This window comes from Chrysemys picta, chromosome 17 (assembly GCF_011386835.1).
Source record: "Chrysemys picta bellii isolate R12L10 chromosome 17, ASM1138683v2, whole genome shotgun sequence".
In the NCBI taxonomy this organism is placed as follows: domain Eukaryota; kingdom Metazoa; phylum Chordata; order Testudines; family Emydidae; genus Chrysemys; species Chrysemys picta.
In genome coordinates this window covers 19,031,122-19,049,989 of record NC_088807.1, presented here as the reverse complement: position 1 = coordinate 19,049,989, position 18,868 = coordinate 19,031,122, and the positions used below count along the sequence as shown (strand labels likewise).

General features: G+C 60.4%; 1 protein-coding gene across 2 annotated transcripts; it reads left to right on the top strand.

The window, feature by feature from the left end:
* The first annotated feature begins 4,662 nt into the window (after nt 1-4,662).
* On the top strand, nt 4,663-12,600 carry CCDC106 (coiled-coil domain containing 106). Of its 2 annotated transcripts, none has more exons than XM_065570799.1 (7): nt 4,663-4,813; nt 6,092-6,156; nt 7,303-7,389; nt 7,815-7,922; nt 8,395-8,571; nt 9,034-9,237; nt 9,628-12,600. In XM_065570799.1, exons 3-7 carry the CDS (start codon nt 7,359-7,361, stop codon nt 9,942-9,944), a joined length of 837 nt encoding a protein of 278 aa, XP_065426871.1. In that variant the 5' UTR covers nt 4,663-4,813; nt 6,092-6,156; nt 7,303-7,358; the 3' UTR covers nt 9,945-12,600. The 2 variants fall into 2 exon arrangements, with proteins under 2 accessions (XP_065426871.1, XP_005312104.1); XM_005312047.5 differs by having other exon boundaries at nt 4,666-4,813; nt 9,031-9,237.
* The last annotated feature ends 6,268 nt before the right edge of the window (nt 12,601-18,868 follow it).

Here is an 18,868-nt window from a genome sequence, read left to right as displayed (position 1 = left end):
AGGCTGGGGGCAGGACAAATGACCCATCCATAAGTCAAGAAATGAAGCCAAATGGCTTTAATTAAAAAAAAAAAAATCCTGGAGAAAGGCAGAGAAAAACCCAATGATTTTACCAGAAAAAAGTCAAACGCTTTGGACCCTCCCAAAGGAGGCCACGGGTTTAAACCCTGGGCTGATTTGTGCCTTTTGAACTTTTCCATGCCCTTCCTTTTACATTGTGCATTGGCAAGAACTTGATCCCTTTCTACCTCGAAGACAGCTTTTGGGTACTGAAAACCATCCCTCACCCGCTAGCCATCAAGATCAGGGCCCTGTCGGGCCCGGCGCTGATGGAATCTAGTCAGAATGTAAGAACATCCTGTATTAATTAACGGCACGTTTCATCCACAGACCTCCAAGCGCTTTACCTAGTCAGACTAGTATTGTTATGCTCTGGTATGCAAATGGGGAAACTGAGGCCGGCAGCAGCCAAGGGACTGACCCAGCCGGCCAGTGGCAGAGGAAGGAATGAGAAATCAGGCATGCTGAGCCTACCGATATCCCCGACCATTTAAAGATGGCGACAATAGGAAGGAAAAAAAAGATACATCCATGAAAAACATTTTGGGGGCTAAAAAAATGACCAAAAAATCCCATGTTCCCTCCCCCGAAAAATGACCAGTAGATTTTGCCAAAATCGCCAAGAATTTTTCCACCAGGGGTGGGTGTTTCAAGCGGCGGGATTTGCCGCGGCTCCCCACGGCATCGGAAAGGGAAGGTTCACTTGGTGATTCGTGGTGGGAGGAAGGCCCCGACCCTGGGGGGAAACCTCAGCCTCTGGTTAATTCTGTATGCTTGCGTCAGGGCCGAGATACGGCTGGACGGCGCTGCACACGGAGTGACGCCGGAGAGTTAATAAATCAGTCACCTTGCTGAGCCCTAGGGCAGCTCATCCACACACCTCCCATTGCTTTGCAAAAGTTCGTGAGCCCTGGTCTAGAGATGGGGAAACTGAGGCATGTGGAAAGGTCATGCCCAAGGTCACCCCACAGGGAACAAGAATAGAAGCCAGAAGTGCTGATGCTCAGCCCCACTCCACCCTGCTCTAAACCATCAGATGCCACTCCCCTCCCAGAGCTGGGGATAGAACCCAGAAGTCCTGGCTCCCCACCCTAACCACTAGACCCCACTCCCCTCCCAGAGCTGGGGATAGAACCCAGAAGTCCTGGCTCACAGTCCCCCCTGCTCTAACCACTAGGCCCCGCTCCCCTCCCAGAGCTGGGGATAGAACCCAGAAGTCCTGGCTCACAGTCCCCCCTGCTCTAACCACTAGTCCCCGCTCCCCTCCCAGAGCTGGGAGAGAACCCAGAAGTCCTGGCTCACAGCGCCCCCCTGTTCTAAACACTAGCCCCCGCTTCCCTCCCAGAGCTGGGGATAGAACCCAGGAGTCCTGACTCCCCACCCTAACCACTAGACCCCACTCCCCTCCCAGAGCCGGGGATAAAACCCAGGAGTCCTGAATCTTTCAGGCCGTAAGAGCTTAACTCCTACCAACACCAGGCTGAGTTCTACCTGCCCTGAGAGCTCCCTGAGCTGCTGGGGAATCTCCTCCAGCCAGGAGCACTATAGGGGGCAGGACACAGATGGGGGAGCGCAGTTCTGATTGCAGCCATCGAGGCAGCACGGCTCTCTCTCATGCACAGAGCAGGACCCAGCCCCTCCACCAGGGAACACACACACACACACACACTTCAGCCCTGCTTATTTATTCCTGGTGCGATGGGGGCCTCTGGCCTCAGACAGGGGAACTAGGGACCCCACCCCACCCCTTTATCCGCTCCCTGGCCTTGTCTACACTACGAGAGTAGTTCGATTTTACCTGACTAATGAGGGCTAATTGGTCTCCTTGGGGCAGCATTTAAACACAGAGGCTTGGAACTAGAGAAGGTGCTTAAAAGGGTGGCAGAATTTGGGGGGAGTTTGGAGCCCAAATTGTAAGTGTACTCACAAATGACTGAATCCCCTTATGCCCAGCCCCACGCCCCACCCCAGAGGGGCCGCATCTCAGTGCTGGACAAGGGGTCCCTGTATACCCAGCCCTTTGCCCCACCCCAGAGGGGCCGCATCCCAGTGCCGAGCGAGGGGTCCTCGTATAACAAGCCCCAGCATGAGCTGATGGGGGATGGCAGGGTGGGGGCTGGGTGTCAGGTGCGGGGGCTGGAGGGGTAATTGGGGGTCACTGTTCTTTGCAGGTCACATGACCGGTCTCACCCGCCGGGATAAGTGGCAGGTGGTGGATTCCCCGGCTCTATGTTTAGTGGCTAATGACGGGTTGGGATGGCTCAGCGCCTCGGCAGGGCCTGTACAGGCAGGTCTGGAATCCCTGCCCTTGGCCCCGCTACTGCTGTCTTCTGCCACCTCTTGTATAAAGTAGTCCCTACAAAAACTCTTTACAGAGGCATCTATTTCCCCGCCCCCTGGGCAGGGATTGGGGCCTTTCTTCTGTAGGGGCCCAGGGTGGGATGGGCTGGCTCAGGGAGACAGGGGATGGGGCTTGGGGCCTTTCCTCTCTATGGGCGCCGGCTCCCATCCGACCCCAGGGCAGGGACTGGCTGGCTTAGGGGGTCCCTCACCACAAAGTAGGGCGACCAGCCAGCAAGTGTGAAAAACCGGGACACGGGGTGGGGGGTAATAGGAGCCTATATAAGAAAAAGACCCAACAATCGGGACTGTCCCTATAAAATCGGGACATCTGGTCACCCTACCACAAAGCCATCATGAGTGGCACTATTTGGCCAGTTCAGCCCAGGAAGGAGACCAGTGACTTAATTGGCCAGCAAAATGGAGCATCCCTCGCTGGGGTCCCCCAGGGCAGTGTGTGTGTGTGTGGGGGGGCTGCATGTGTGTGTGTGTGGGGGGGGTGCATGTGTGGGGGGGTCTTGCCCTTGCATGGGTGGTGTTTTCCAGAGAGATATTGAGGGATTGTGCTTCGGGGCAGCCCAGGCCCGGGCTAGTAGGGGGCTGCGGGTTGGGAGTGAGGGACACCGGCAGGGCTGGGGGGGCGGGGGCTGGCAGGGACTGCTGGTCGGGAGTGAGGGGCACCGGCCGGGCTGCTCCCTAAATAATCTCACGCTTTGCAGATACTCCCTAATTCCCAGGCTGGGGGGCAGCTCCCCCCTTTTCCCTTTGAGGGGGGCAGGCAGCTGAGACCCTCCCCAGAGGAGAAGCTGGGGGACATTAACTCACTGAGCGTGATAGCAGCCCCTGCCCCCCCAAGCCATGAGCCCCCCGTAAAGATCCGCCTCCCTTCGCCTCCCATCCGGCTGGGGAACTGCGCCTCGCTCCCTGACAGTGCGGCGGGGGCGGGGCGGGCCTCTGAAGGGGCCGTCGCTAAAGAGTCGCGCTTTTTGGAAAGCGGGGGAGAAGCGAGAAACAGCCCCCCGCCCCCGTGCGGGCTGATAGAGAATCGCTAGGTTAGATGGGGTGGGGGCTGGATGGATGATAGAAGGGGTTGGGGTGGATGGATGGATGATCGAGGGGTTTTGGGGGTGACTGATGGAGGGGGTTGGGGGATGGATGATGGAGGGGGTTGAGGGATGGATGGATGATGGAGGGATTTGGGGATGGCAGATGGAGGGGGACGGATGATGGAGGGTGTTGGGGTGGATGGATGATCGAGGGGTTTTGGGGGTGACTGATGGAGGGAGTTGGGGGATGGATGATGGAGGGGGTTGTGGGACGGATGATGGAGGGAGTTTGGGGGATGGATGGCTGGATGGCTGATGGAGGGGGCTGGGGGAAGGATGATGGAGGGGGTTTGGTGGTGGCTGATGGAGGGGGTCGGGGGCGGGATGGATAATGGAGGGGGCTGGGGGAGAGATGATGGAGGGGGTTGGGGTGGATGGATGGATGATGGAGGGGGTTGGGGGATGGCAGATGGAGGGAGTTTGGGGTAGCTGATGGAGGGGGCTGGGGGGATGATGGAGGGGGTTTGGCGGTGGCTGATGGAGTGGGGTGGGTGGTCGGATGGATAATGGAGGGGGTTGGGGGATGGCAGATGGAGGGGATTGGGGTGGCTGATGGAGGGCGTTGGGGTGGATGGATGGATGATGGAGGGGGTTTGGGGGTGGCTGATGGAGTGGGGTGGGGGGCGGGATGGATGACGGAGGGATTTGGGGGTGGCTGATGGAGGGGGTTGAGATGGATGGATGATGGAGGGGGTTGGGGTGGATGGATGGATGATGGAGGGGGTTTGGGGGTGACTGATGGAGGGGATTGAGATGGATGGATGATGGAGGGGGTTTGGGAGTGGCTGATGGAGGGGGTTGGGGGAGGGATGATGGAGGGGGTTTGGCAGTGGCTGATGGAGTGGGGTGGGGGGCGGGATGGATGATGGAGGGATTTGGGGGTGACTGATGGAGGGGGTTGAGATGGATGGATGATGGAGGGGGTTGGGGTGGATGGATGGATGGATGGATGGATGATGGAGGGGGTTTGGGGTGGCTGATGGCTGCGCCTGGTGAGGCTAGAGGGGTGTCTATGGGGATGTCTGGAGCTCTCTCTCTCCAAGCCTTTACCCCCTCCCTCAGTCCCCCCAGGGGAAGTTGCTGGGGGGGAGCGCTGGCTGGGGGAGAGGCTGGGCCCTGGTGGGGTGTGTGTCGCTCCCCGCCGCTCTCTCTGGCACAGCGCTCCCCCCCACGCGTGTCTCTGCCCTGCGTGCGTGGGCGATTCCCCCCCCCCACCCGGCGGCGCTTTGCAGACGCTCCCTGGCTCTGCCAGGGGAGGGGGGGCTGGCTTTGCAGCCCGGTTGCTGGGGGTTCGCGTGCAGATCTGGGTGAGTGGGGATGGGGGGGGGGTTGTTCTCTGCAGACCCCAGACCCCCCCGGGAACCCCCGTGCACCCTCTCCCTTTGCAGTCCCCCCTCCGTTCCCCCCAGCCCTGGGGCCAGGGGGAAAAGTCTCTTTGCTGTGGGTCTATTTTGTATCCATTTTAGGGAGGTGGGGGGATCGAGGGATACTTTTTGCCCCCCCCCCACGACCCCATCTCCTTTGCACCCCCTCCCCCCGGCAATCCAGGCTGGGAGCAGCCGAGTTATTGCAGCTTCACAGCAAAACACCCAGCGGAGGGGGGAGGGGCACAGAAGCCATTTTTAGGGCGATTTCCCCCCATTTTGGGGCACTCGAAGGAATCGGGGCGGGGAGGGCTGGGACCAGGAGTCTAGACGTGGGGGGGGGGCGAGGGTTAGAGTCGATCTGAAAGTTTGGGGGGGCGAGGGGGGCCCTGGATCTGAGATACGGGACTGAGGGGCTGTGGGGGCCCCAGGATGTGATGTACAGGACTGGGGGTCTATGGGGGGTGCTGGATCTGATGTATAGGACTGGGGGGCTCTGGGGGGGCCTGGATCTGACGTACAGGATTTGGGGGGTTCTGGGGGGGTCCTGGATCTGATGTACAGGACTGGGGGGTTCGGGGGGCCCTGGATCTGAGGTACAGGACTGGGGGACTCTGGGGTCTTGAATGCGGGGTGGGGGGCCATGGGACTGAAGAAACACTTGGGGGTGTTTGTAGGGGGAGGGGCTGTGATGTGGGCTGCTTCAAAGTGGAAATGCCCATCCCCCATGTCCTAAAATTCTTGCTGATCTCTGAGGATCCAGGCATGGGGGGGGGATAGGGTAATTGGGGGGTTCTGGACAATCTGGGGGATCAAGGCCAGGAGTGTGTTGTTGCGTGTGTGACACATGCTCATCCATGTGTCATAGCACACTTAGTGCATGACGGAGGGGGATTCTCCTCCAGCTTAGTGGGCTAGGGTACCTGGAGCTATTGCTGACTAGGTGTTGAAGTGAGGAGTAGAACCCAGGAGTCCTGGCTCCCAGCACCGCCCCCGCTGTAACCACTAGACCCCACTCCCCTCCCAGACCCGGGGATAGAACCCAGGAGTCCTGGCTCCCAGCCTCCCCCTTCCTTTCATGAACCCCCACAGACTGGCTTTGCTCCTGCCCTTGCCCTCTGATCCCATGCAGCAGCGTCTGCGTGGCTCAGCAGGTGGCGGGTTCGAGTCCTGCTCCCGGAGAAGCGACCTGACCGTGTGCATCTTTTCTCCCTCCCCCAGGGCTGGCTGGCGGGCGGCGCAGGACGGGTTTGGAGCTGGGCTGCCGCACGGCCCGTCCGTCTCAGGTAGGTCCCTGGCTGACCGGCGGGGAGGGTCCGAGGGCAATTCCCACCGGGACAGTGAGGGGTCAGTCTCAGCCTCTCCCATCACAGCGCCTGCTGTGGGGAGCCAGGCTGTGCCCCCCCGGATCTCCCCAAGCCCTGTGGGTGATTGGCACCCGGTTCTGGTTCTGGGCATAGCCAGCATGAGGCAGCTACCGTCAGCTCTGGGGCATGGTGGGGACAGTTGGAGATGGCACACCGGGGGGCATATATACAGTGATGGGGGATGGGTGGCATGCTGGAACGATTTGGAGTATGGGGGGTGCCCCGGGAGGTTATGGGTAGGGGCTCTCTGGGGCAGGTAGCGGCTGCCCCAGTGGTTTATGGGTAGAGGTTTTCTGGGGTTATGGGTAGCGGCTACCCCAGGGGGTTGTGGGTAGGGGCTTTCTGGGGCAGGTAGTGGTTGCCCCGGGGGGTTATGGGTGTCAGGTGGCCCGGGAAGTTTTGTGTAGTGGCTTCCCCGGGGGGTTATAGGTGGCGGCTGCCCTGGGGGATTATGGGTGGAGGCTGCCCCGGAGGGTTATGGGTGGCGGCTGGCCCAGGGGATTATGGGTGGAGGCTGCCCTGGGGGGTTATGGGTGGAGGCTGCCCCGGTGGGTTATGGGTAGCGGCTGGCCTGGGGGATTATGGGTGGCGGCTGGCCCAGGGGATTATGGGTGGAGGCTGCCCTGGGGGGTTATGGGTGGAGGCTGCCCTGGGGGATTATGCGTGGCGGATGGCCCGGGGGTTACGGGTGGCGGCTGGCCCAGGGGATTATGGGTGGAGGCTGCCCCGGAGGGTTATGGGTGGTGGCTGGCCCAGGGGATTATGGGTAGCGGATGGCCCAGTGGGTTACGGGTGGCGGCTGCCCTGGGGGGTTATGGGTGGAGGCTGCCCCGGAGGGTTATGGGTGGCGTCTGGCCCAGGGGGTTATGGGTGGAGGCTGCCCTGGGGGGTTATGGGTGGAGGCTGCCCCGGTGGGTTATGGGTAGCGGCTGGCCCAGGGGATTATGCGTGGCGGATGGCCCGGGGGTTACGGGTGGCGGCTGCCCTGGGGGGTTGTGAGTGGGAGCTCTCTGGGGGGGTAGCAGCTGCCCGGGGTTAAAACCTCACTTCTCTCTCTCTCACCAGCGTCCCCGTGCGGCAGCCAGGGGCCCGCCAGGCCGGGGCGCCGGGACGGAAGGAAAATGACTGAGAGGAATAACCGGAGGCGGACGAGTATGCAGGGCACGGGCAGCAGGGGGCGCCCCGGAGCCAGGCCCACATAGAGCTGGGGAGCCATAGGGACGAGAGGAGGGTACTGGGGGGGGCACATCAAAGTTGGGGCTCAGGGGGAGGGACTTCTGGGGGTGAAAGGGAGCTGTGGGGGCTGGGGCGTGTCAAAGCTGGGAGGTGTCTGTGGGGGAGGGGCAGGGGAGCCGGTGGGGGATATGATCTGGGAGGGGGGAGCAGTGGCTTGCAGTCAGGTTTTGGGGTGACCTTTTCCTGGGGGGAGGGGAGTCCCAGGGTATGGATGGGGGGTTGTTGTGGGGAGGGGTCCCTGCCCCGTTGGGGTAGGGGCTGGGCCGGGGATGTCAAGGGCCCCATTGTGTGGGGGGTGGGGCTGGTTTTGGGGTCCCCCCGTGACATGTCTCTCCCTGCAGTGAAGAAGGACGATGAGGCCTACGAGATCTCCATCCCCTTCGAGGAGACGCCCCACCTAGAGCCCCAGATCTTCTACAGCCTCAGCCCCCCCCAGAGCAACTTTGAAGGTAGCCCCCCCCCGCACCTCTACCCCATGCCCCCATCCCCAGAGACTTCCCTGTACCCTCACCCCTGGGGGGGATGGGGAGATGGGAGGTGTTAGGTTTGGGGGGGGTTCAGTGGGGAGGAATCCAGGGCTGGAGGGCTAGTTTCTTTGGGGGGGCTGGGGGGCCAGGGAAGAAAGGAGGGGGCATAGTGTGGGGGGAGGCCACCCGGGGCAGTGGGGCCCTGTCAGTGGGGGGAACAGCCAGTGGGGTGGAGCCAGTGAGGGTTAGGGCCCTGTTGGAGGGGATCAAGGTCCTGTTGGGCGGGGGAGAGACTGCTGGGGGGCAACGAGGGGGGCAGGGCCCCATTGGGAGGAAGATTCCGGCAGGAGGCAGGGCCGTGTCCTGGGGGAGGGGTCAGGGCCCTGTCAGAGGGCAGAGGTTGGGGGGGGTCAGGGCCAGGGGTGGAGGTGTCAGGTGGTGCCCCCCCCCGCAGAGCTGCCGGAGCCGCCCCCGCCCGCCCTGGCGCTGATGAGCAGCATGAAGACCCAGCTGCACATGGCCCTGGAGCGCAACTCCTGGCTGCAGAAGCGCATCGAGGACCTGGAGGAGGAGCGGGACTTTCTGCGCTGCCAGCTCGACAAGTTCATCTCCTCCGCCAAGGTGGACGCCGGTGAGCCGGGCAGGACGCCTGGGTCCCTTCCCTGGTGCTGGGAGGGGAGTGGGGCCTAGTGGTTAGAACACAGGGGGGCTGGGAGCCAGGACGCCTGGGTCCCTTCCCTGGTGCTAGGAGGGGAGTGGGGCCCAGTGGTTAGAACATGGGGGGGCTGGGAGCCAGGACTCCTGGGTTCCTTCCCCAGCTCTGGATCCCTGCCCCCCTGTAGTGACTTTAGAAGTCAGAGGCGGCAGAGGGGGGCATGTTGGGGCACTAGCTGGGGGAACAGCCTCTGTGTCCCCGTTTGACCCGATCCCAGGTCCCAGCTCTAGAGGAGCAGTTCCCTGGGCAGCAGGTGTGGTAGGGCTTTTATCCCTCCCATGGGCAGCCCCTAGGGGGCGCCGTATCTCACAGCAGGGCGGGGAGGCTCCAGTGAGGTGCATGCTGGGACCCAGTCTCTGCTCCCCTCCCCCCCAGAAGATCACTGCCGCAGCAAGCAGCCTCCGCGGCGGGCGGAGGCGGCCGAGAGCCGGCCCGGCGAGGCCACGGACAACGAAAGCCTGGCGTCCTCGCTCAGCGCCGCCTCGGAGCAGGGCGGCTCTGCCGAGCGCAAGAAGCAGAAGCAGAAGGGGGGGGTGAGCCGGCGGCGCTTCGGCAAGCCCAAGGCCCGCGAGCGCCAGCGAGGTGAGTGGGGGCCTGCAGGGGGCGCTGGGTGTGGAGAGGAGGGAGCTGTGGGGTGGGCATGTGCCATGGGGTGAGGAGCAGGGAGGAGGCAGGGGGCTGTGGGGTGGGGTGTGGGGAAGAGGAGGAGGACTGTACGATTGAGGGGTCTGGCATGGGTGGGGTGGAGGGGCATGTGGGGGTAGGACTCCCTATGAGGGGCTTTGGGGGGGTGGGGGCAGGTCCTCCTGAGCGGGCTGGCAGGGAGTCTGTGTCAAAGGAAAGGAATGAACAGGCTCTTCTCTCCTGGGCCTTTCTGTCCCCCTCCTTTCCTCTGTCCCCCTCTATCCCTCCCCCCCGGCCATCTCCCCGTCCCTCCCGTCCTTCTCGCCCTTGCCGTGGCCCGCCCGGCAGTCAAGGACGCCGACGGGGTGTTGTGCCGCTACAAGAAGATCCTCAACACCTTCCAGAAGCTGAAGAGCATGAGCCGGGCCTTCGAGCACCACCGGGTGGATCGCAACACGGTGGCTCTGACCACGCCCATCGCCGAGCTGCTCATTGTGGCGCCTGAGAAGCTGGCTGAGGTGGGCGAGTTCGACCCATCCAAGGAGCGGCTGCTGGAGTACTCGCGCCGCTGCTTCCTGGCGCTGGACGACGAGACCCTCAAGAAGGTGCAGGCCCTCAAGAAGAGCAAGCTGCTGCTGCCCATCACCTACCGCTTCAAGCGGTGATGGGGCCCCCTGCTGCCCCCCCACCCCGGGACCCGTTACCCCGCAAACCGCCCTATCCCACTGCCGACACCAGCGCTGCCCCCTGGGATGCCCTCAAGCCACCCTATCCCACCGCTGACACCAACACTGCCCTGGGACTCCCTCAAACTGTCCTATCCCACTACTACCACTGATGCCGCCCCCATCCCCTGGGATCTGTGATCCCGTGAATTGGCCTATTCCCACGCTGTCCCCCAAGATTCCCCTGAACTGGCCTATCTCACCAATGCTGTCCCCACCCCTCAGGATCTGTCACCCCACGAACCTGCCTATCACACTGCTAACACCAAACACTGCCCCCTGAGACCCTCTCGAACCATCCTATCCCACGGCTAACACCAACGCCGCCCCTCCCCGGGGCCCCTCGAAGCACCCTATCCCACGGCTGACACAAATATGTACCCAATCCTTGCTGCCCATCACCTCAGGCAGTGATGGGATACCCCCCCCAAACACACTACTGTCCCCGGGACACCTCCTCCCACTGCTACCACAAATATTGCCCCCCAGATCACCTCTTGCTTCAAGCAATGATGGGACTAAGGCTCTGTCCTGTACCTATCACTTCTGGGAGTAATGTGACATCCCACCCCCACCGCATGTGATCCCACTTCTTGCTCCATCACCCCGGTACCATCCCCCTGGCACTGCCACCCACCCACTATTGCTTAAAACAATGGTGGGACCCTGCCCTGCTCCAACAGGCCCCCCGCTACCATCGACCGCCTCACTTCGTCCCATTCCTCTGCCAGTCCCCTCTCCCTGTGGTCTGCAGCCACCCCTTGCTGAATCTCTCCACCCCAACGCGTGTTGAATGGCTTCGTTCCTCCCTCTTTCTGTGCACACCACCTGCTGGTCTCAGCACAGCTGGGGAGCCAGGACACCTGGGTTCTCTCCCCGGCTCTGGGACGGGAGCAGAGTCTAGTGGTTAGAGCGGGCGGGCTGGAGGGCCAGGACGCCTGGGTTCCATTTGCCCTCTCTGGGGCCTTGGGGAAATTCCATTTTTCCTCCCCACTGGCAGAGCGGGGATCCCGCCCCTTTCCCGAGGCTGAGTGAGTCATGGGATGGTGTCAGTTCTGGGAGGGGACTGTGCCTCCCACCCGTCCCAGGCCTGCCCATGGGAGCAGCTGAGCTGCTGGGCCATTGCGGCGGTTGGCATCGGGGCGTGGCTCTGAGAGGCCCATTTCCACACCCCCGTCCTGGGGTAGGAGAGCTGTGATAGCAGGAGCTGGGCTGGGGCTAGCCGGGGGGCTTGCGCAAGGGGCCATGAACTGGGTGCTCTCTTGTGGCTCAAGGGGTTCTGGTGACATGGGTGGGGCGGGGCTGGCTGGAGCAGACTCCAGGAGTCGGGTCAGGTAGGAAAACGCCCGGCTCTCCTGCCGGTGAGGTCGGTTTGGCTGTGTTCTGGGAATGGGCCATGGGAGGGGGGCGGGGCTGGCCCCACGGGCGGGAGCTGGCACTGGAGGAAGGAGTGGGGTCAGGTTGGGAAATGATTTGACCCTCTTGGACTCGGGTCCACTTCAGGCCTAAAAATTAGGCCTGAGCAGACCTCTATGACTCAGCAGGGTGGGGGATGGGACATGGGGCCTCTCCCCTCTAGGGGGCGCCAGCTCCCATCCGGCCCCAGAGCAGGGACTGACCGGCTCAGGGGGGCAGGGAATGGGGCACGGGGCCTTTCCCCTCTAGGAGCACCAGCTCCCATCCGGCCCCAGGGCAGGGACTGGCTGGCTCAGGGGGGCAGGGAATGGGGCACGGGGCCTTTCCCCTCTAGGGGGCGCCAGCTCCCATCTGGCCCCAGGGCAGGGACTGACGGGCTCGGGGGGCAGGGAATGGGGCACGGGGCCTTTCCCCTCTAGGGGGCGCCAGCTCTGATCATGACCCAGCTTGTCAATTTCACCCCAGGTTCTACAGTGCTGTTAAATTTATGGGGGGGGGGGGGGGGGGGGAGGGGAGGGGCAGCTGCGCTGAGGTGATTGGCCGAACAGGCTGCAGGGGGCTGTGCTGATTGGCCAATAGTTGCCCTGGCTACGTCTCCAACTTGGGATCCGAATTCTGGACCCAACCTGCCTGCCTTGCCCTGAGCTCCCCCCTTTGAGCCGTTCCACGTACAGATCCCCCCCCGCATATCCCATATTGCTTAGAGACCAAACCTGACCCCCATGCTCCCAATCCCCCCCCGCCCTGCTCCATCGCCTGCAGACACCACCCTCCCCTCAGCAGGGCGGGGGCACCCCCTATGCCGAGGGCAATCTGGGGTTCCTACTCCGTCTGCCCCTGCCTGGCACCAATGGAAGCGCCAGATCGGGTCCCCCATCCCGCCCCCCTCATGGGGGTTGTCATTGATTCACTTTGCTCCCTGGTTTTGGGGGGTGATTTCCCCGCCCCTCACTGCGGCCCTGAGCCACCAGGTCTGTATGTGTGCAAGGAGCTGTACGTGGCAGCGTGGCCGGGACATCCCTTTTTATTCAGTGTAACGAACTCTCTTCTCCACTGTGCCTGTTCTTTCATGCCCTCTCTCTCTATGTTTAAAAAAAAAGAGAAAAGAAAAAAAATCTACAAAAAAAATCAATTTATTAATAGAATTTAAATTAAAAAAAAGAAGAACATTTGGAATAAATCAAGGCCTGCGTCTCATTTAATTACCAAAATCTTTCGTTTCCCTTGGGCCTAAAACCAGCTGCCTCTGGGGTAGGGTGGGGGGCAGGAGCTGTTTATACAGGAACCCCTCGCCCTGTGCGGAAATACGAACCCCTCTGGGGTGGGAGCTCTATACAGGAACCCCTTGCATGGGGCTGAGATGTGGCCCCTCTGGGGTGGGGCACGGGGGCTGTTTATACAGGGATCCCTCACCTGGTGTTAGGCATGGCCCCTCTGGGGCAGGAGCTGTTAAGACGGGGACCCCACACCTGGCACTGAGATGTGGCCCCTCTGGGGTCGGGTGCAGGGCTGTTTTTACAGGGACCCCATGCCTGGCACAGAGAGGGCCCATGGGTGTGATCTCATGCAAAGCCGGCACAATACCGGGCTAGATGGGCGCATCGGTCTGATCCTCTGACCTTAAGGGGCGCTATCGGCCCCTCCTCCCCTTGTGGGGCCAGTGGAGCAGTGGGGAGAGAGTCCCACTGCAAGTGGCTGGAGCAAAGATTAACTGAGGCTGTGAACATGCAGGGCATGGCTGGGCCCAGACTATCCCTGACCAGGGACACCCTGCCCCCCCCCCCCCCCGCCCCACACCTTTCTGAGCCACGGCCCAGAATCCCCTCTGGAGCTCAGAAACCCCCCACCTACCCCAGCGGAGTTCTCCAGGGTGAGAGGATTTCGGAGAGGGCGGCTGAATCCATCCGACATGGAAGGAGGAGGGGTGGGGTCATACTGAACAGAACTCCTGGGTTCTCTCCCCGGCTCAGGGAGTGGAGTGGGGGCGATTGGTTAGAGCGGGGAGGCTGGGAGCCAGGACTTCTGGGTTCTCTCCCCAGCTCTGGGAGGGGTGTGCGGTCTAGTGGTCAGAGCAGGGGGGTGCTGGGAGCCAGGACTCCTGGGTTCTCTTCCTGGCTCTGGGAGGGAAGTGGGGTAAATGTTGTACTTAAAGTACTGCACAGGTTCTTTTCAGGGGGAATAAGGCAAAACGCCACATTTATTAGTAATACATGTATTCATTAACACTGTATCATATGCATATGATCTATATTACACTCATGCACTCACATACACACACACTCTGTCTTGTTGTTGTTACCAATTAGTTGCTCCCCTTAACTGCACTGGCCAGGTGAGTTAGATGGGTGGAGCCGGGCTTCTGCCGATCCGGATCGATGCTCCCACGTTGACAAGACGAGACCCAGGGTCCTCGGCAAGACATCTCACATTTATAGCAGCTTCCCTCTCATGCAAATCTACACCAAATGCAAAATCTGTGTCTGTGTCCATTGGTCCTTGTCACGGAGTATTGGGGGACTCAGGGCCCTGCACCCCCGGCTTCCTGCGATTCACCATGACTCTCAGCCAGCCAGTAAAGCAGAAGGTTTATTTGGATGACAGGAATACAGTCCAAGACAGGTCTTGCAGGCACAGACAACAGGACCCCCCCAGTTAAGTCCAGCTTGGGGTCCCAGGGCATTCCAGCCCACCCCCCTTCGGGGGGGTCAGAGCCATCTCTGTCTCCCAGCCATCTCTCCAGCTCGCTTCCCGCACTCTCCCTTCAGCGACCCCTCCCACAGCCTTTGTCCAGTTTCCCGGGCTCAGGAGTCACCTGGCCTTCAACCCCTTCCTGGGTTCTCGTCTCAGGAATGCGCCCCCGGGCAGATCCCATCCTCCAATGCAGACTATCCCAGTACACTCCCCTGTCAGCATTCACAGACCACAGTGAGAACAGGCCCAGTTCGTCACAGTCCTTTATGCTGCTTTCTTCTGGGTGTTGTCCCAATGCTGCAAAGAGGGTGTTTCCAAAAGAAGGTGCTGGCTTCTAAGCCCTGAGGCCAGCAATATGTCTGCTCTTCTTTAATGAGCCCACTTGACAAGTTTGATTGTTCTTGGGTCTGGCTTCCATCCCCTCTCCAAGGGTTGCAGCTGTCTGGAGGTGCTGCCTTCCAAGCCTTTACTCATTCACGTTCATGAGTGTTGGCCTGCTAAACCCAGGGTTGTGAGTTCAGTCCTTGAGGAGGCCACTTAGGGATCTGGGGCAAAAATCTGTCTGGGGGTTGGTCCTGTTTTGAGCAGGGGGTTGGACTAGATGACCTCCTGAGGTCCCTTCCAACCCTGATATTCTATTCTATGTTAACATGGCAATTGATTAAGAGTGGGGGGAAGATCTTGTCCTACTGCTAGCAAAGAGACATTTTTCTTCTATCTTATTCTATCCTTAGGGGCTATAACATTATACCAAGGTTCAATACAGTTTCTATATGAGGCTTTGATACAAAGTGTCATGAAAACAGAGGTCACACGTGGGTAAACCCACTACAAGGTTATAGGAAGAGGCACAATGTAAAGTCATATGAAAATTATCAGAGATTTATCTACATCTAGTGGTCAGAGCAGGGGAGTGCTGGGAGTCAGGACTCCTGGGTTCTCTCCCCAGCTCTGGGAAAGGAATGGGGTCTAGTGGGCTTGTCATGATTTTGTGGCCCCAGGGCTTATTAATTATGGGCACCTGGGACCGGCTGTCCCCCTGCTGTTCTTCCCTGCACTTGGGGCAGGCTCTGCCTCCTCCACAAGATTCAGACAGCGCCTGGCGCAAAGGGGCCCAGCGAGAACACTCGACTCCACGGCCTCTCCCTGTCCATCTGTAGGGGGGAGCTTTGGAACGCTGCATGCCACCCCCCCCAAATGTCTGGCCGTGCCCTGGGCATCTCTCTGGTGGAAAAGGGAACACACGAAAATCAGGCCCACAGCCCCTTTGGGGCACCCCGGCTGCTGGAAATCACAGACACCAGCTTACTAGAGGTTAGTCCTGTAGGCCAGCCCTTTAAATGCAAATGGGCCCTGGCTGGGGGAGGGCAGACCTGGATTTAGTGGGGGTGGGGGTGAGGGGCCCAGCTGGGGGGCATGATAAGATTTTACTGTGGGGGGCTAGATGGAGTTGTGGGGCAAGGGGCCACCTCAGCAGGGTGACCTGGTCAGGGCAGAAATACATCCTGGTGGTAGTAGAGTTCGCTATGCGTTACCCCGAGGCAGTGGCCTTGTCCTCTATCGAGGCAGACACCTTGGCAGACGTGCTGCTGACCATTTTCAGCAGAGTGGGGTTCCCCCAGGAGGTCCTTACAGACCAGGGGTCTAACTGCATGTCAACCCTGCTCCAGTGCTTATGGGAGAAGTGTGGGGTCCGACACACCTGGGCCTCAGCCTACCACCCTCAGTCCAACGGGCTAGTGGAGAGGTTCAATGGGACCCTAAAGATGATGCTGAAAACCTTTATGGACCAGCACCTGCAGGACTGGGACAAATATTTACCCCACCTGCTGTTCGCATACAGTGAAGTGCCCCAGGAATCCACAGGGTTTTCCCCATTCGAGTTGCTGTACGGGAAGAGAGTGAGGGGGCCCCTGGACTTGATGAGGGCCGAGTAGGAGGGAAAGGCCTCTCCCGATGGGGAATCAGTGGTGGATTATGTACTGACTCGCCGGGAAAAGCTCGTGGAGCTCATGGGCTTGGCTAGGGGAAACCTAGCAAGGGCCCAGAGGAAGCAGAAGGTCTGGTACAACCGCTCAGCACGTGCCCGCTCATATGCTACCGGGGACCAGGTGATGCTTCTCATCCCCGTGAGGAAGAACAAGCTGCAAGCGGCCTGGGACGGCCCCTTCAAAGTCATCAAACAAGTAAACGAGGTGAACTATGTAGTGGAACTGTCCAACTGGGCACACAGCCACCAGATGTACCATGTCAACATGATGAAACCGTGCTGGGACAGGGAGAAGTTGGTGCTGGCTGTGTGGGGGCAGTGGGAGAAGGGAGAGGATCCCCTGGTGGGACTCTTCCCTCAAGCTGGGGCTGACCCCTCGCTGGAATCAATTCCCCTCTCAGACCAGCTAACCCCTGCCCAGCAGGCAGAGATCAGAGCCGTGCTGCATTCATACCGGCAGCTGTTCTCCAACCGGCCTGGGCTCACTAACCTGGCTGTCCACCAGGTGGAGACGGGAACCAGCTCTCCCATCAGGTGTTCCCCATTCGGGGTCACTTGGAAAACAGCCCAGACCTGGAGAGAGAGGTCAGGCACATGCTGGCTTTAGGGGTGATCCAGCCATCTGCCAGCCCCTGGGCCTCGTCAGTGGTGCTGGTCCCCAAGAAGGACAGGTCGATCCGGTTCTGTGTGGACTATCAGAAGCTCAGTCCCATCACCGTGTCCGATGCCTACCTCATGCCTCGGACCGATGAGATCCTAGACAAGTTGGGGGGCACCCGGTACCTCACTACCATGGATCTTACCAAAGGCTACTGGCAAGTGCCTTTGGACCCAGAGGCCAGGGCGAAGTCCGCCTTCACCACTCCAATAGGGCTCTTCGAGTTCCTGGTCCTGCCTTTCGGCCTCAAGGGGGCACCTGCCACCTTCCAGTGCCTGGTGGATCAGATTAGCCAGACCTGGGAGGAACATGTGTCCCAGGTGAAGAGGGTGCTGGGTTGCCTCCAGGATTGACCATAAAAGCTGAAAAGTGCAAGGTGGGGATGGCAGAGGTGTCCTACCTGGGCCACAAGGTGGGGGGAGGCCACCTGAAGCCGGAGCCGGCTAAAGTGGAGGCAATCCAGGATTGGCCGCTCCCCAGACTAAGAAGCAGGTTCCGGCTTTCATTGGGATGGTGGGGTACTATCAGAGGTTTGTGCCCCATTTAGCTCCCTGGCAGCTCCCCTCACGGAGCTGTGTAGGAAGGGAAAGCCGGACAAGGTGGTCTGGACTGAGCAGTGCCAGAGGGCTCTCTGTATGCTGAAGGGGGCACTTATCCAAGGCCCGGTGCTGATAAACCCAGATTTTAACAAACCGTTCCTGGTGTTCACCAACACAGGGCGGGTGCGGTGCTGATGCAGACTGATACTAAGGGGGAGAGACACCCCATTGTGTACCTGAGCAAGAAGCTGGTGCCCCGGGAGCAGCACTATGCGGCCATAGGGAAGGAATGCCTGGCCATGGGGTGGGCCCTTAAAAAACTGCAGCCGTATCTATTTGGGCGGCACTTCAATGTGTACACCGACCATTCGCCCTGACGTGGCTGCATCAAATGAAAGGGGCTAATGCCAAGCTGCTGAGATGGAGCCTTCTCCTCCAGGGGTATGACATGGAGGTGGTCCATGTGAGGGGGAGGGCCAATGTTATAGCAAAGTATCAGAGGGGGGGCCCTGTTAGTCTGGAACTGTAAAAAGCAACAGAGTCCTGTGGCACCTTATAGACTAACAGATGTATTGGAGCATAAGTTTTCGTGGGTGAATACCCACTTTGTCAGACGTATGCTTTATCACGGGGCGGGGGCCCTGAACTTCCCCAGGTCACTGGCTAAGTGACCCTGCTCCGTTCAGCCTCGAAGGGGGGAGAGATGTGACGAAGTGGAGGGTTTTCTTGTTTTTCCAACGTTTTGCATGCAGAGGGGGTGGGACTCAGTTTCCCTGGGGGTTACTGGTTTAACGAGGTGAGGGGAGAGGGAGTTTGTTGTTACAGAGGCCTGGAGAGGGAACTTGGGACCCCAGCCAATGGCCTGGAGGACGGATACCTCAGCGACTGGTGTCCTGGTGACCCGGAGGCCCAGCTCAGGAGTTGCAGCCAGTTCTGGTCAGTGGGAGGACAATGGGCTGTAAAGAGAGGACCCTGGTGACCTAAAGAGAGGACCACCAGCCGGTTCCAGCCAGAGGGAGCCAGAGGACAGAAGAGAGGAGAGGAGGCCCAGGCAACCCTGTTTCCGCCCCTGTTTCCCTGGAGAGAAGACAATGGACAGAGGCGGGACTTGGGGCTGGTGATATCAGGGAAGCAGGGGGGGCTCTGGGCTGGGGAGCAGGCAGAGCCCACCTGGATGCAGGGGAGACTGGGATGTGCTGGGCTGAGGGAGGCCAGGCCTGAGGCCCTGAGAGTTTCCTGTGCTGTGTTCAACGCTCAATAAACCCTCCTGTTCTATGCTGGCTGAGAGTCGCTCCGGGCTAGAGAACAGGGTGGCATTATTCCCTCTGGGAGTGGAGGTCCCGGGGGTCCAGAGCGAATGGACTCCCTGAGGGGGCCCACGGCGAGAGACAGACGTGCTAAGGCTCAGAGAGGTGCGGCTCCAGGAGGTGGAGGGACCTAACCCCGGGAGAGAGTGGACCCCCGGGAGAAGGGCTGTCTCACTGAAAGGGGCACCCCCCACGGACTGCACGGGGCCAAGAGTGGGCACGATCTGTGAGTCCGTAACACCCTCATTTGTCTCTTTCGACTG

Coding starts and splice junctions, on each gene's coding strand:
- CCDC106 (XM_005312047.5), top strand. CDS start 7,359: ATGACTGAGAGGAATAACCGGAGGCGGACGA. Junction 7,390..7,814: donor GAATAACCGGAGGCGGACGA/GTATGCAGGGCA, acceptor CTCTCCCTGCAG/TGAAGAAGGACGATGAGGCC. Junction 9,238..9,627: donor GGCCCGCGAGCGCCAGCGAG/GTGAGTGGGGGC, acceptor CCCGCCCGGCAG/TCAAGGACGCCGACGGGGTG.